Below are 17185 nucleotides of genomic sequence, written 5' to 3' on the forward strand. Positions count from 1 at the left end.
AGCCATTAAAAAACCCTAATGCAAAGCCAATGATAACTCTGCTACATCTGCGCTCCCCTGCAGCCAGGAGTTTATACCGCCCCTACATTATAAGCCTGCAGAGGTTAATGGCATGACAGGTTAAGGCCACGCCAACGGCGCCATTGTGTATGGCGACACTGGTCTCACCTGTCCGCGGTGGGTTTATAGCGGTTGTATCCGGCCCCGGCAGATGTCGGTGTAGAGAAGCTCCCGGAGGGGTGCCTGTAAGGCTGCATTTTGTCGATTGCAGTCTGGGACGTGGCGACATATGGCGTCTCTGGGTAACTCACCGGCCTGCGTACAGGAAATTAGCATATATGAGAAATTGGCGACACGGGTGAAAGTCTCTCCGGGGCCCTACGGGCGTCCCCTCCCTTGTCACACCTGCCTCATCTGACTGCCTGGCACACGCTGCGCCAGTTTTTCAAGACTAGGTCATCAAGTGTAATTAATGTTTCCCTACGTATTGTGATGTGATGAGAGCGCGGGGCGTGCGGAGGCGACCTGTGCGAGCGGAAAGGGTGACCTAATGTTTACCTGCTGGAGGGATCGGCACCATCATCACCCCGCCATGTGTAGCGGATCAAAGGCCGAGTCACATGTGGGGACAACGTGCCGCAGTCGCTTTCCTGTGAAGCCAGGCTACACTGTCAGACAACCTGTGTCAGGGGCCATGACTAACATGCAAAGTATCCGCTTACCGACAGGCAATATAATGTTCATCATTCAGAAACATATATACAAGGCAAATGCAAAAGCACTTTTTACCCAAATGCCACCATGCAATAGTGCACAATTTCCATTCACTTCTGTAATAACATCGCCACATGGCACCTAAATAATACCTCCATACAATAGTAAGTAATGTGATTCATTGCTCCAACAACACCACTGCCAGTATCTAAATACTGTCCTACAATAGTACTGTCATTCAGTGCTCAAGTATCACTGCCACACAGTGCCTAAATACCTCCATAAATCATCAATATTACCATTCAATGCTCTAACACCGCCACATGGTGCTAATATACCTCCATAAAACACCAAATAATATTACCATCAGTGCTCTAATAACGCGGACACATGGTGATGATATACCTCTATAAAACACCACATAATATTACCATTCAGTGCTCTAATAATACCAACACACAGTGCCTAAATACCTCCATAAAATACCAAATATTTCCATTCAATGCTCTAATAACACTGCCAGATAGTGCCGATATACCTCCATAAATCAAATATTAGCATTCAGTGCTCCAATAATACAGCCACAGTGCTAAAATACACAATATATGAAATAAAAGTCACACTTTTATTTCTTATAAAACCACTACATAGTGCCTAAATAATACTTTCATATGAAATAATAAATAATATAAAAACATTTAGTGTCCGCATAGCACTGCCATACACACTTCCAGCACAAAAGTGTCATTCAATGAACAAACACCAACGTCGCAGTCCAAACACTACGTCCATACAATTTCTAACCAGGAGAGTGATTGATTACATGTTCCACTCAGAGACAGACCCTATGCAACTGTCCAGTTTGGCACCCCAATCATCATCACGGACCTTTAAGATTAGAAAAGCGTGGCTTTCCTCTACAAACCGCACCACACCTGCCTACAGGTTGTATACGGTATTGTATCTCCATTCTATAGAGCTAATGGGACCGAGATGCAATACTAGACACAACCTGCAGACAAGGGCGGTGCTGTTTCTGGAAGAAAGCAGCCATATTTTCCTAACGATGGACAATTTGACGAGTAGAGCATAAACATATAATGATTCTATTGCAAGTTTACTACCAACATGATGGGTTGTGACTGGTCAACAAAAAAAGGGCTAGCATGGGGATGTGATCAAGAGGAATGGTGACATGAGAGTGCAGTAATGCGGCTCAGATTATTTCGTGCCGCACTTTTGCACACAGCACCTCAGTGTAATACACGTTTCGAACTGTCTATGCCCCTAAAGAAGCCTTAAAATTGCGAAAAACAAAGGAAGTCGTCCATGCATTGCCCTAAACTACAAGCTGCAATCCTGCGTTCAGCCACAAGGGGCTCACTCACCTCCTGGTATTGTGCTGTGCCTGGGGCTCTCGGACAGGCACCGCCGTCCCTGGTTTTGCTGGCCGGTTTAGCGAGAGTGCATAGCTCGGGGTTACCCATTTCTGAGAAGGACTGGCTCCGTGATGGGTGGCAGAGCCGCTCCACTGCCAGGCTGTGTTGCTGCGGTACGGAGGCCGGGAACTAGACGTGGCGTTCTCTGCGTCCTTGTGGTCCATGGAGCAGAGTTCATAGGACTCGGACCATCCTCTATAGAGAAAACAAACACAAAGAATGTTAAATGCACAGAGGTCTTTCCACATGTACAGGCACAACGAAAGCACAACCCCCACGGCGGGCGGCTCGGGGACGTTACAGGGACTGCTCTGCTGCTATCTCTGTGTTAAGACTTGTCCTGCCAGACTAGAAACGGGTGCGGTGTACTCAACAGCTCAGCAATAACCTCCTTTCCTAAGAAACAAAGTGCAAAAGAGCTGACAATCTGAGCCGATATCAGCAGGAGGCCTTCTGCACAAAATATGTATTAACATGTATGTTCATAGGCAGCAACAACTATATGCAACATCTGCAAAAACCTATGGAAAGCAGGTGTGCACGTGTCACAGACTGCACCCTGCCGCTTCTCGGCTATTTCAGCATTATTTCTGCTAATGTATAGTAAAGAAAACCCGTGTCCCCTGGCTATAGTTCGTTTAAACAACAACAAAAAAACTGTTTTAGTCACCCTCCCCAGGTCCATCGCTGAGTCACTGCTGTTGCTCCAGTATCAGCAGTGCTTCTGCAGCAGTGCAGCCAACAAGTGAACTCAGCGGCTCTTCTCAAGCTGCTCACTCCAGCCAAAGTTCACCGATTGGCTGCGGAGCTACAGTCTACATTGGTGGAGACTCTGTGTTGGACCAGGGGAGGGTGAGTAAAGATTTTTTAAAAATTATAGCTAGGGAACAGGAGAAAACCACTTTAATGCAGCATCAACAATTCCTGCTAGATGGCAGATTAACAAATGTTCTGGATTATTGGATGGTAATTAAAAAAAAAAAAAAGTGATCTGCCATACACACCGCTTCTTGCTAATGGAAGAGAAGCTGCCATCACTTGGGTTTTGACAGGGGCATGCATCATTATGAATGTTTCTAACTTAATATTCTAATAACATATTATACTAGCTATTGAACCCATTCTACACCCAGGTGGCGAGCGTTTATATTGGCATATGGTCTACATCCTAGTATGTGCTGCTTCCATCCTGCGCCCTAATCTTGTCATGTGCAGCCCCCATCCTGCGCCCTCATCCTGTTTTGTGCGCCTCCATCTTGTCATGTGCTACTCTCTTCCTGTGCTCTCATCTTGCGCCCCCATGCTGCCATGTGCTGCTCCCATCCTGCGTCCCCATGCTGACGTGCTGTTCCCCTCCTGCACCCTCATTCTGTCATGTGCTGCTCCCATCCTGCGCCCCCATTCTGTTATGTGCTGCTGCAATCCTGCACCCCCATTCTGTCATGTGCTGCATCCATTTTGCGCCCCCATCCTGTCATGTGCTGCTTTCATCCTGCGCCCCATTCTGTCATGTGCTGCACTAATCCTGCTCCCCATTCTGTCATGTGCTGCTCCCATCCTGCGACCCCATCCTGTCATGTGCTGCTGCAATCCTGCGCCCCCATCCTGTCATGTGCTGCTGCAATCCTGCGCCCCCATCCTGTCATGTGCTGCTCCCAACCAGCGCCCCCATCCTGTGATGTGCTGCTATCCTGAGCCCCATTCCGTAATGTGCTGCTCCCATCCTGTGCCCCCATTCTGTCATGTGCTGCTCCCATCCTGCGCCCCCATTCTGTCATGTGCTGCTCCCATCGTTGATGGCCCCCATAAGATGCTCCATAGCATAATCTGCCCCGTATGCTACTGCTGCGATTTAAAAAAAATCGCCGGGGGTCTGAGCAGACGGGGACACCAGCGCGCTATGGGAGTCAGGTGCCAGAGTTGCCGCTGGCTCAGGCCCCCGGCAATTGCGATATTCACCTGTCCCCGTTCCACCGCCAGTCTGTCTTCCGGGTCCTCTAGCTGTGACTGTTCAGTCAGAGGGCACGCACTAACCACGTCATCAAGCCCTCTGACCTGAACGTCACAGCTAGATGACGCAGAAGACGGAGCCCGGCGGTGGAACGGGGACAGGTGAATACAGCAAGACTCACCCTCCCCCGTCATACTCACCCCCTCCTGGCACGTCCCTCATTCTCCGTCGGACATCGCGCAATGTGTTCAGTGCTTACACATACCGCGATCTCCTGGGCCAAAATAGTCATCTCCGGATGCGTCGCTCTGTGGGGTCCAGACTGTGCAGGCGCTTGAGCAGTCTATAAAGGCTACGGACAGAGTGACGCTCCCAGCATTATATTATAGATAATATTCTAACTTATTTTTTGCATTTTTTTCCCTCCCTAGTGAATTTGAACCTGAATGAACACTCTCCTATGAAGCTCTTCCACTTTATAGTCCCTTTAGGTCCTAAAAATCCCTCTTGTTGCCCACATGCAGCGCGGGGTGTTTTTTGTTTTTATATTGTAACGCTCCACTTATTCCTCCTGAATATATGAATAAATTGACAGCCTTATGTTACTGTTCCCTGGTCCAATCGATGGCGACAGCGTCAGGACCGTACACTGAACACTACCCCCTTTTGCAAGGCAGAAGGGCAAATCTTCATTGTAAATTACCGCATTCATTTCCATGAGGAATAACAGAGGAACGGCACAAAGCAGAATTAGCAAAGCTGCTCCAGAATTGTCAGTTAATGGAAAATGGAGAAATAAAAGCAGACGTCAGGAAAGACAATCACGGCTCCTGAAACCCCTATGAATTAATAAGCCGAGCTGATAACAGGGAACAACAGACACCAGTTCATTATAGTTAGGTAGTGTTCACACAATGCATTTTTTCCCCGTCTCCCATGACAGCACACCTAAGAGAGGGATCCGCCCAGTCAGGACAGGAAACCTACTGAAATAAAAGGGCGGTACCTCTCCCTCGCTTCAGTTGGGTTTCCTGTCCTGATGGGAACCCTTGTGCTGAATCACGGCGGTATTTTGATTGAGGATTTCCACTCACCCACTCCTGTCCCGGCACTGGAAGGGCAGGCAGGGCGCCTGTATGCCGGCCTTCAGGATGCTGGAAGCGCCGTTCGCAGATCCTGCGGGCTCTTGCGCACGTGCGGTTGTCGGGCCAGCACAGTCCGGGGTCCTGGGGCCATTCTGTGTCTGCCACGCCGCTCTCTCCCCCTCTGTGGTCGGTGACTTCCGGGTGCGCGGCTGGCGTTGCGCGCAAGGCACGCTGGGAATGGGCGTGCCTGCGTGACGTTGGAGCTGCGCGCCGGATCCAAGATGGCGGCGCCCATGGCTCAGACAGCGGCGACGATTCAGGCTTCCCGGAGGGATACAGGAGGAGGGAGAGGAGCATAAGTACCGGAAGAGGCGGTGAGCACTGCCCTTATCAGGTGACGCACCTGCTCACCAACGTGTTAAGAAAAGTAGCCGCTCTAGTGGAAGGAGCGGCAATCGTCCTGGTCGGACGTTACAGGACTCTTCAGCCTCTAGGAGGGATGTTGTCCGTGCTCCTATCCAGCCTCAGAATCCGGTACCCTTCATGGTCAGCGGGTGGTGAGTGATCTTCGTGAATGTCACCCTGGTGGTAATGGGCTACATTTTCTGTTTACTTGGCAGGCGCCGAGGAAGGCTAGTACCAAGTCAAGGAACAAGGAATGTGCCCTCTGTAGAGTTCCATTGGGAAAACCGGACGGGTCATTAAGAACTATTGGCAATTTAAGAAATCTCAATCAGTCGGTAGTAAATTGCTCCTTCAAAATGGAGTCTGTAAATACAGCGATAAAGCTTTTGTTCCCAAATTGCTTCATGGCGGCTATAGACTTAAAGGACGCCTACTACCATGTCCCAATCCATCGGGACTACCAAAAATTTCTAAGAGTAGCAGTTTATGTCCAAGGAAGTCTCATGCACTATCAATACGCTGCCCTCCCATTCTGCCTGTCTATAGCGCCAAAAATATTCACCAAGCTAATGTCAGAGGTCATGTCCTTCCTCCGTTCTCGGAATGTGGTTATAGTTCCGTATCTAGACGACTTCCTTATAATAGGGAATTCGGCAGTACACTGCCTGGCACAAATAAAAGAAGTCATGGCAACGCTAGAGATGTTGGGATGGAAAAAGTTTCTAGATTTCTCAGGGCAACCTTTGGGGGACGAGGCTCCTGTAGGTACTATTTTTGAGATTTATTACAAACAGGTTTACAACTAGGGTTGGCAACCAATACGCTCAAAGTACAAGTGTCGGCGTTAGGAGCCTTATATAATTGTAATCTGGCCTCCAATAAGGTGGGTGTCCCGCTTTATAAAATCTTGTAGTAGCTTTCCAGGGTAGCAAGAAGGGATATGGAGTATCCAAAGGTACTATTGCTAGGTAGATTAGGGAGGCTATTTCCTTATCCTATGCTTCATGTGGTACCCCGATCCCTGAAGGCATCAAGGCTCACTCTACCAGAGCTGTGGCTACTTCCTGGGCAGAAAAAGCAGAGGTATCGATTGATCAGATTTGTAAGGCCGCTACCTGGTCCTCACCGTCTACCTTCTTTAAACACTACCGACTGGATCTATACTCCTCGACTGACCTTACCTTTGGTAGAAGGGTGCTACAAGCGGTGGTCCCTCCCTAAGGTGTTTCTTTCTCCAAAAATCTCTCAGGTGTGCTGTCATGGGAGACGGGAAAACACCAAGGTTACTTACCGGAAGCCGGTTTTTTCGGAGCCCATGACAGCACCTGTATATTCCCTCCCTTCTTTTTCACCCTTTGGTGAGCACTTTTAGCTGGGTGTTTTTTGTTATTATTATAATGTGGTGGTAGATTGCCATGTGTACTAACCAAGGGGGCCTCTCATGCTCTGAAAACCAACTGAAGCAAGGGAGAGGTACCGCCCTTTTATTTCAGTAGGTTTCCTGTCCTGACTGGGCGGATCCCTCTCTCAGGTGTGCTGTCATGGGCTCCGGAAAAACCGGCTACCGGTAAGTAACCTTGGTGTTTTTATGAAAATTTTCAACAATGCATTCTCAGAAAACTCATCTGAGCCCATCTCCTGTTTTAGCATACAGGACCCTCTTACCTTCGGGGGGCTCCATCATCATGTGGGGGTATGATCACCACCTTCACCGTGACAGACGTGCGGAGCAGATCAATCATCTGATCGTGGCTCAGTGTCACCACGGCCACCTTGCATATTTCTACAAGTCGACTGCCTTGCCGCAGACCCGCCTGCCACGCGAATCCGTAGTCCTCGACTTCTGCCACAGTACCGTCGTACTTTACATGGAAACCCAGCTGACCCAGTCCGTTCCGGCGTAAGGTCATGTCCACAGTCTCGCATCCTTTCGTCATAATCTGATAAGGAGATAAGAGGAGTTACTCTCCGGGCTACATCACACATTATAACCTGACCAATCCTTCAGATGCTTATACAATAAACTCCAGTATAGACCCAAAAATTGGCAAAATACTACCCAAGAGGTCCCCCACCCTACCCCCATACACTAAAATGCTTTATAAACTTATTCACCTATGGGCAAAATTTTATGAAATCTACAGGAAATTCTGAGTAACTCCATATCGATCTCAATTTACAGAATTATCCTCCAGAGCTGCATTCATAATTCTGCACTCCTCACTGATGAAATCTGCCATCACCTCTTGCTCACCAATGTCTGCACAAAGCTTAACTTTTACATTCTGAAAAAAGATGCAGTCTTTATGTAGGAAATACTAAACGCTCCCCTGTGTTATAGGACAACCAGCAGAATTATGATTACAGCTCTGGGGTTTAATATATATATATATATATATATATATATATATATATATCTATTATCAACGTTCTATATTAAAGTAATGTATTACTAAACTTCAATGTAGCAACAGATTTTTATTTTCTTTTTTTTTTACATAAAATAAGTACGTTTTTACAACCGCACTGAGCCAACAGAACACAACAAGTATAGAAAAAGCATCCATCTTTATTCATACTTTATTTATCTTTATTATTATTATCCGTTACTTTGAAAATATAATATGCAATATATAATAATGCAATAAAAGTCACAAGAATAAAATTCTGCATAAATTAAAAAAGTCATCATGCACAAACGGAAAACTAAAAAAAAAAAAAAAATGCAAAAATATATATATATATATATATAAAAAAAAAAAGGTTACGACAGGCCATTTGTAAGTAGACACATAAGCGAAAACTCTCTTTTGCCGATACAGCAGACATAGATAAATCATCCACGAGAACTAAAAAGACATAGCAGAATGAAGAGAAGTACACATAATATACACAATATTAGTAAAGATCGAGGAGGAAAGACAATAGCGGGTACACAGAGACGGCACGTCAGCGGCACACTTCACTCCAGCGGGACGTACGGCGTGGCGCTCTACAGAGAAGCGTCCTAACATGGATGTAGACATGACGAGGTGGTTTCCATTTGTGCATTTTTTTTTCCTTTTCCGCAAAATTAGAATTTTATTATTGCTGCTTATATCGCATTTATAAGTAATGGATTGATAAATATTAATTAACACAAGGGTGCACGGTTTGTTACAGGCTGTGCCTTGTGCAATTCAATGACAGCAAGCAGTTTTTCATACACGCAGGTACTGGCCGTGCAGAAAAGATGCGCTCACTTCTCGCACAGTGGTGGCCGCAGCATCAGTGTAGAAGGAAAAACAGTAAGAAGGAAGCAGCGCCCGTTCCCAGGATCAGTGGGGAAAGGGGGTGGTCTTAGCGGTCGGACCCCTACGATCATGAGAAATACATAACCTCTCTCCACTTTGCTATTGCATTCCGCATGTATTGCATTTTTGGTTACCCGATAAGATCTTTTGAGGCTCCTAAATATCGTTTTAACCCCAGCTATTTTTCACTTTTCTCTGTGCCTTCAAAAACACATTTTTCCAATTGACAGATTTAGGAAAACTTTTTTTTTTCCCAGCGGGACGAGTTGCAGTTTTCACTTTACCATATAATGTACTGACAAACGGAGAAAATAAAAAATTCAAAGAAATGAGGAAAACTGCGCTGTAAGTTTTGTTGTTGCTTTACCGCTGCCGCTTATGGCCATAGCAAGTTTGACTCAGTTTTGTAAATATTAATTATATTTGCAAAAAAAAAAATTGGCTTCAGTTGCCGCATTTGGAAAATAGTAACTTTTTTTTTCAATTGATAGATTTTTTTTTTAATCATGACTTGAGTTTTATTGGTGCCATTTTGAGGTCTATGGGAAATTATGTTTTGTATTTTTTTTAATCGCATTTTTGTGGAAGGTGGAGGGGTGGTAGGCGAGAATTTCAAGATTTCTATTTTTTATTTTTAATACAGAATGTGATGTAAAGAAAAAAAAAGGCCAAAAATATTTAAACCATAGACTTAATACTAAAACCTATTTTTGTGATTTTCCGAGGATCGCTTCCTTTTAAATCCTACTCTCGCGATTCACAAAAGCAGCTAAGACTTAACCTGCAGTAATAAGAGCTGGATCTGATCGTAGCGGGGAATCTCGCTCCAAATAAACAGTAAATTTTTTGCAAAATCAATGGGTTTAATGACTACTCCCAATCGTGTGACAAATTGCGCAGTCTGTGGATGAAAGTGGCGTTGGTTTTTTTGGGGAAAAAAGCAGCTGCTTTTTACTGGAAGCATCTGACAAATGACTTTGGTCACCTTACATACAGTTTCTCCTACTATTTACTCACAGGGGTCAATGACGGCTGCAGTGGTGAGAATTAAACTGGGCTTATGATTAGGGAGGGGGCCAATATCTCGGACCCCAATTGTTCCTAAAAATGAAGCGGCTTCAGCACTGCGGCTGTGCATAGCATCGCCCGAACACCCACTGTGCAGGGAATGCAACATAGCTCCATTCAAGTGAAGGTGAGGTGGCGCTGAACCAGCAACTGCAGCAGCTCCTTCATTGTCCGGATCGTTGAGGGTCATCGTTGACCATCAAAGTGGTGACTCACCCAAGAAATAGGCCATCACTTCAGGAGATGGAAAAAGAGCAAATTTTTATCCATCTCTGCATAAAATGTGATTTTTCCCAAACATATGTGGATTTGCACTGGCGGTACGTGCTCTGTAGTTTCTCTATGCTATTATGCAACAACCTCTATTTCATTTTCAGGTCATGGATTTCTTTATTGATGCACGTTACAGCCCTCAAACACCACTGATGGAGTTTGATTTACTGTACGCTCAAACAGCATTTACATGATTAACTCAGCAATCGGTCAAATAAAGCAAACCCAGCATTTACGCAACACCGTTGCTTTATTGAAGGCTTACTGACCTTAAGTCTCTGCACAATTTCCCGGATATCTTCTGCATTCCCGTCAATCGCACGTATTAATATATGATCACCTCGGCCGTAAAAGATCTTCAGGGACAATGGCTCTGGAGTCCACCCAATGACATCAGCACAGTAACAGTTAAAGACCACCTCTTTAGTGGCGGTCTCAATCAGGACCATGAACTCATTTGAGATGCCCAATGCACACTCTGTCTCGGCTGCCTGCGAAAAGTCTTGCGCCATCACCCTCCAACACAAGGCGCCCGAACTCTGCAGCTCGGCCCCGGCCCGCGCCCTTGTCCTTTCCTTTTTCTTTGATGTCAGAGAGATCAGGTTAAATTTACCCGTGGTGTCAATAGGAGTATTGGTTACATAGTTCTCGGCCAGGTCCTTTAAGTATTCCTGTCGTGTACGAGTAGCCATAGTGTGAAACTTATCTGACTTGTGAGCTGCGTTCTCAGCATTGATCACTTTAGCCAGGAGAAAGTCACGAAACACGTCGGATTTACGGAACGTGACACCGCTAGGAATTGGAGGACCGAAGGGAGGGACGTCTTTGGATCTGGTCACTGCCACTCTATGAGGAACAGGTCAAGAGGCATTAGTATGAGCAGGACAATAAATATATAAAAAATAAATAAAAAAATCATCATATATATGTATACCTGTAGCAGACAGTCTCAGTGCAAGGCTCAAGTGCCCGGACAATTATAAAGACGTGCTGGAAGTGCGAGCGAATGTTCTGAGGAGTGAAAGGCAAAGCTCCCGGCTCCTGGAAGATGACGGTCACTATATCGTTTCCAATGTGTCTCTTTCGAAGGAGCTGAAAAGGATGAAGAACAGACATCATGCACATAACCAGGTGCTGACCGATATGAAGAGACAGTAAGTGCGTACACCATGTATACAGCCATGAGAGTACTACCGAGCCAGAGGCGACAGCAGGTGTGCGGTGCAGGATTACGGACAGATTTTACCCTACCGTGTTTCACCAAAAATAAGATGGGGTCTTATATTATTTTTTGTTCCCAAAGAGGAGTTAGGGAGTATTTTCAGGAGATGTCTTTATTTTTCTTTCCATGACTAATAATCAACATTTATTCTTGAACAAAAAAACAAACACATTTATTTAAGTATAATATATATCATGTCATCACACACTGCACATACAGAGGTATACACACACTGCACATTCACCGGTATATACACACTGCTCTTACAGAGGTATATACACACTACACATACACTGCACATTCACCGGTATATACACACTGCACATACACCGGTATACACACACTGCACATACACCGGTATACAAACACACAACACATACACCGGTATACACACACTGCATATACAGAGGTATACACACACTGCACATACAGAGGTATACACACACTGCACATACAGAGGTATACACACACTGCACATACACATTCACCGGTATATACACACTGCTCTTACAGAGGTATATACACACTACACATACACTGCACATTCACCGGTATACACACACTGCACATACAAAGGTATACACACACTGCACATACAAAGGTATACACACACTGCACATACAAAGGTATACACACACTGCACATACAAAGGTATACACACACTGCACATACAAAGGTATACACACACTGCACATACAAAGGTATACACACACTGCACATACAAAGGTATACACACACTGCACATACAAAGGTATACACACACTGCACATACAAAGGTATACACACACTGCACATACAAAGGTATACACACACTGCACATACAGAGGTATACACACACTGCACATACAGAGGTATACACACACTGCACATACAGAGGTATACACACACTGCACATACAGAGGTATACACACACTGCACATACAGAGGTATATACACACTGCACATACAGCGGTATATACACATTTATATACACACTGCACATACACCGGTATATAAACACTGCACATACACAGGTATATACACACTGCACATACACAGGTATACACACACTGCACATACACAGGTATATACACACTGCACATACACCTGTATGCGCAGTGTGTCTATACCGAGGTGTATACACACTGCGCATACACCGGTATAGACACACTGCACATACACCGGTATACACACTGCACATACACATTTATATACACACCGCACATACACCGGTATGTACACATTTATATACACACTGCACATACACAGGTATATACACACTGCACATACACAGGTACGGTTGTGCTCAAAAGTTTACATACCCCGGCAGAAGTTGTGCTTTCTTGGCCTTTTTTTCAGAGAATATGAATGATAACACCAAAACTTTTTCTCCACTCATGGTTAGTGGTTGGGTGAAGCCACTTATTGCCAAACTGCTGTGTTTTCCCTTTTTAAATCATAACAACCCAAAACATCCAAATGACCCTGATCAAAAGTTCACATACCCTGGATGTGCATAAAATCTGAGTGAGTTTCTGGGATCCAGACAGACTCTTGCATCCTTCATCCAGCCACTGACGTTTCTGGATTGTGAGTCATGGGGAAAGCAAAAGAATTGTCAACGGATCTATGGGAAAAGGTAGTTGAACTGTATAAAACAGGAAAGGGATACAAAAAGATATCCAAGGAATTGATAATGCCAGTCAGCTGCGTTCAAACTGTGATTAACAAATGGAAAATCAGAGGCTCTGTAAAAACAAAACCACGGTCAGATAGACCATCAAAAACGTCATCCACAACTGCCAGGAAAATTGTTCGGGATGCAAAGAAAAACCCACAAATAACATCAGCTGAAATACTGGACTCTCTGAAAACTAGCGGTATGGCTGTTTCAAGATGCACAATAAGCAGGCACTTGAAGAAAAAAGGGCTGCATGGTCGAGTCACCAGAAGAAAGCCATTACTGCGCAAATGCCACAAAGTATCTCACCTACAATACACAAAACAGCACAGAGACAAGCCTCAAAACTTCTGGTACAAGGTAATTTGGAGTGATGAGACCAAAATTGAACTTCTGGGCCACAACCACAAACGTTACATTTGGAGAGAGGTCAACAAGGCCTATGATGAAAGGAACACCATTCCTACTGTAAAGCACGGAGGTGGATTGCTGATGTTTTGGGGATGTGTGAGTTACAAAGGCACAGGAAACTTGGCCAAAGTTGAAGGAAAGATGAATGCAGCACGTTATCAGCAAATACTGGAGGCAAATTTGCACTCATCAGCCTGGAAGCTGCGCATAGGACGTACTTGGAAGTTCCAACATAACAACGGTCCAAAACACAAGGCCAAGTCGACCTGTCATTGGCTACATCAGAACAAAGTGAAGGTTCTGGAGTGGCCATCTCACTATCCTGACCTTAATATCATTGAGCCAGTCTGGGGAGATTTCAAGCGCGCAGTTCATGCTAAACAGCCCAGGAATTTACAGGAACTGGAGGCTTTTTGCCAAGAAAAGAGGGCAGCTTTAACATCTGAGAAAATAAAGAACCTCATCCACAACTACCACAAAAGGCTTCAAGCTGTCATTGATGTTAGAAGGGGCAATACACGGTATTAAGAAATGGGGTATGTGAACTTTTGAACAGGGTCATTTGGATGTTTTGGGTTGTCATTATGATTTAAAAAGAGAAAACACAGTAGTTTCACAATAAATGGCTTCACCCAACCACTAACAATGAGTGGAGAAAAAGTTTTGGTGTTATCATTCATATTCTCTGAAAAAAGGCCAAGAAAGCAAAAATTCTGCCGAGGTATGTTAACTTTTGAGCATAACTGTATATATACACACTGCACATACACAGGTATGTCATCAAATGTCTAAGCAGTATTAACCTCAGAATAAAATTGATGGGGCCTCCCTAAGAGAGTAGGTAACCCGAGTAAGGCTAGGTTCACACTGCGTTAACAGCAGCCCGTTCAACACATACGATAACGGGCTGCTGTTAACGCAAGTGCCGACTTGTCACATCGCTAGCGCAGATAGAGCATCTGCTAGCTCTATCTGCGCTAGCAGTGACGGACCCGGAAACGCTGCAGCCCGCGTTCCAGGGTCCGTCACTCAATGACGGCACATGGCTAGCGCACGCCCACAATGGTGCGTCCGACATAGGACTTAATGGCGTTATGCAGCGGTGTAACGTAGTCCGTCTAACGGACGCCTATAACGTAATGTGAACCCAGCCTAATTACCCAGTTTGCTCACCGCCAGACCCGCATACCAGCATGTCTCCTCTTTAGTTCGTCTAGACTTGTGCAGTTAAAGGACCTTTGGTGACATCATGGTCACATAAGTGTGATGTCACCAAAGGTCCTTAAGCCATTTTATCCTCAGAATTGAAATGCTGCGGGCCTTTAAGACTGAGGGCCCTGGACAAATGATCAATTTGCCCCCACACTCTCCAAAACTCTGGTCCTGACTGTTACTAGGGCTTATATTTCAAGCATACTGCAAAAATGTTGCAAAATCATGCTATGGCTTATTTTTGGGGTAGGTCTTATTTTCAGGGAAACACAGTAGAATTAAGGCTATGTTCACCTCTGTATAGGCATAACAAAAAATAAAAATTATATATATATATATATATATATATATATATATATATATATATATATATATATATATATATATATATATATATACACACATATACATATATATATATATATACACATATACATATATATACACACACACACACTACATGATTATTATTTTTACATGATGCCACTGCGTAGACAAGCTGTACCGATATACACCAGCCCAGTACCTGATGTAGCATACTACAACCTCGGTGTGTGCATGAAATTGGCAGAAGTACAACAGCGCCGGCATGGAAGTCTCTGAGGTTGTATAACCAGATTTATTTCATAATGTCATACATCCAAGAAGAAGCATTATTTCGGAATAACAAGCTTCCTCCTGAGGCGATAACTCCACATGAATCATGAGTTGATTCATCTTGTAAATAACAAGAGCCCCTGGAAAATCTGAATCTTTATAAATGCCAATCTCTCACTTGTGCAAAAGAATAAAGCCCCTACAGACACATCGGATAGCTCTCCGAGAAATGATAGTATGGCTGACCGCTATCTCACCCAACATCACCATACACCGGAAGGCTCGGCCAAGTGATAGAGCCGCTATCAGACTTTACTGATGGTAGCATAAAGATCAGCTGCTGAAATTCAACCAGCCGGACCCTTCACTCCCAAACAGTTGGAGAGCCCTCCATAAACAGTAGATAAAAGTCCACCAACCATGCTGAAATCGACAGGATGGCCTGATTTTTATCCAATGTCTATGGGGGCTCATTTCCCTCGGTCTACGTGGTCCTTACCTGTTGCCGGTTGTTGGGGGTGTACGGCAGCATGGTTGATACGTGAAACATGATCTCATAGTCCTGGTAGTTGGTATACAGAGAGTGCGTCCCGGTGGAGTCCGCTAAGAGAATGCAAGAGATCGGTCACTTTACACATTACAATGACATTACAGGAAGCCTAATATAGACCCCCACATTACTGGAGTAGTAGTAACCAGCAAGACCACCACGTCACATCTAGTCCGGGCCGGACCGTGCAGCGACTACTCACTCTTCGTGTCGAGCTGAGCGGCGTACTTGCTGAAGCCTCTAAGGCAGACCTTCTCCCCGAGCAAAGACAAGAATTCCTCGAAGGCCGGTCCTGCGCTCTCGTTGTTGTACATCTCCTCCTCGGAGCTCTGACCCGCTTTGCAGTACAGGATCCCCACTTTGTGTTTTCTGCAGAGCTGGAAAAAGATGGGTCTATTAGTCTACGTCACCACGTCATTGACACGGATTTGCAGCAGATTTGTGTTGGCTTTACCCTAAGCGTAGCATTTACTAGGACGGGTTACGACGGCCATATTTCATGGTCTGGTTTACGGACCGCAATGACCGGACTGATCATGCGTCTCCTAATCTGAAGGCATTTCTGACCCATGGTCAGAGTCTTGTCATCTTTTCAGTGCACGTCATCCTTCCTGGTATAATGCTGCACACATCCCCCCGATATAAAGGATCAATAAAGCAGTTCTTCATGTTTTATAAATCTTTCACGTGTCCTATAGTAATGCTTTTAGCATGGGGGATATAAAAAATAAATAAAAAAAACATGCTCACCCCTTGTTCATCTAGTTTGAGTAGCTGCTCAGTGACTTTTGAGGAATTCAGGGCCAGTCGCAGACAGTGAGTATTAAGCTCGGGGATCACGGCCTCCAGGACATCTTTGAGAGGTAGTCCCCGCACGGTACCATGCTTTGCTGTGGATGGCACGCTGTCCTCGTGGATCATACCTCTCAGGGTCACCAGCTGTTGCAGGAAGCAGAAGAGAGATTGGTAAGTCTACCCCTAAAGACAAAACTTCAGGCCGTAAGAGAATCTGCATACACAAGCGCCGGGTATTTGGCCCACAAATGCGTGTATGAACTGTGTTCCCAAAATATATCAGCTGGACTAGCTGGCATGTGACACCTAGTCCTGCAGTGATACTCTCCTGTTGGTAAAACACTGATTGTATTGAAACTACAGCAAGCTGCTGAGCAAGTGACATCCCTGGGATCAGGGTCTCAGCCCCATCATCATACTCCTGTCAGAATAAATAGCAAAAATCTGCTGAGAGATTCAATTTAAAGCGGATTGGTCAACGGGATTTTGCAAGACAAACTGAGTCCATTA

At 45.0% G+C, this 17185-nt stretch overlaps 1 protein-coding gene across 6 annotated transcripts in view; it reads right to left on the bottom strand.

The window, feature by feature from the left end:
• The window catches only part of SIPA1L3 (signal induced proliferation associated 1 like 3), a 137957-nt gene that overhangs the window by 42406 nt on the left and 78366 nt on the right, over window positions 1-17185 (bottom strand). For all 6 annotated transcript variants that reach the window (XM_077285545.1, XM_077285542.1, XM_077285544.1 and 3 more), the window contains exons 6-13: window positions 16631-16819; window positions 16083-16257; window positions 15830-15933; window positions 11163-11320; window positions 10498-11074; window positions 7260-7534; window positions 2103-2348; window positions 169-315 (exon numbers count right to left, since the gene is read on the bottom strand). In XM_077285545.1, the coding sequence (XP_077141660.1) occupies window positions 169-315; window positions 2103-2348; window positions 7260-7534; window positions 10498-11074; window positions 11163-11320; window positions 15830-15933; window positions 16083-16257; window positions 16631-16819 (1871 nt within the window). The remainder of the gene's footprint in view (window positions 1-168; window positions 316-2102; window positions 2349-7259; window positions 7535-10497; window positions 11075-11162; window positions 11321-15829; window positions 15934-16082; window positions 16258-16630; window positions 16820-17185) is intronic.

Source organism: Ranitomeya variabilis, chromosome 2 (assembly GCF_051348905.1).
Source record: "Ranitomeya variabilis isolate aRanVar5 chromosome 2, aRanVar5.hap1, whole genome shotgun sequence".
NCBI lineage: Eukaryota > Metazoa > Chordata > Amphibia > Anura > Dendrobatidae > Ranitomeya > Ranitomeya variabilis.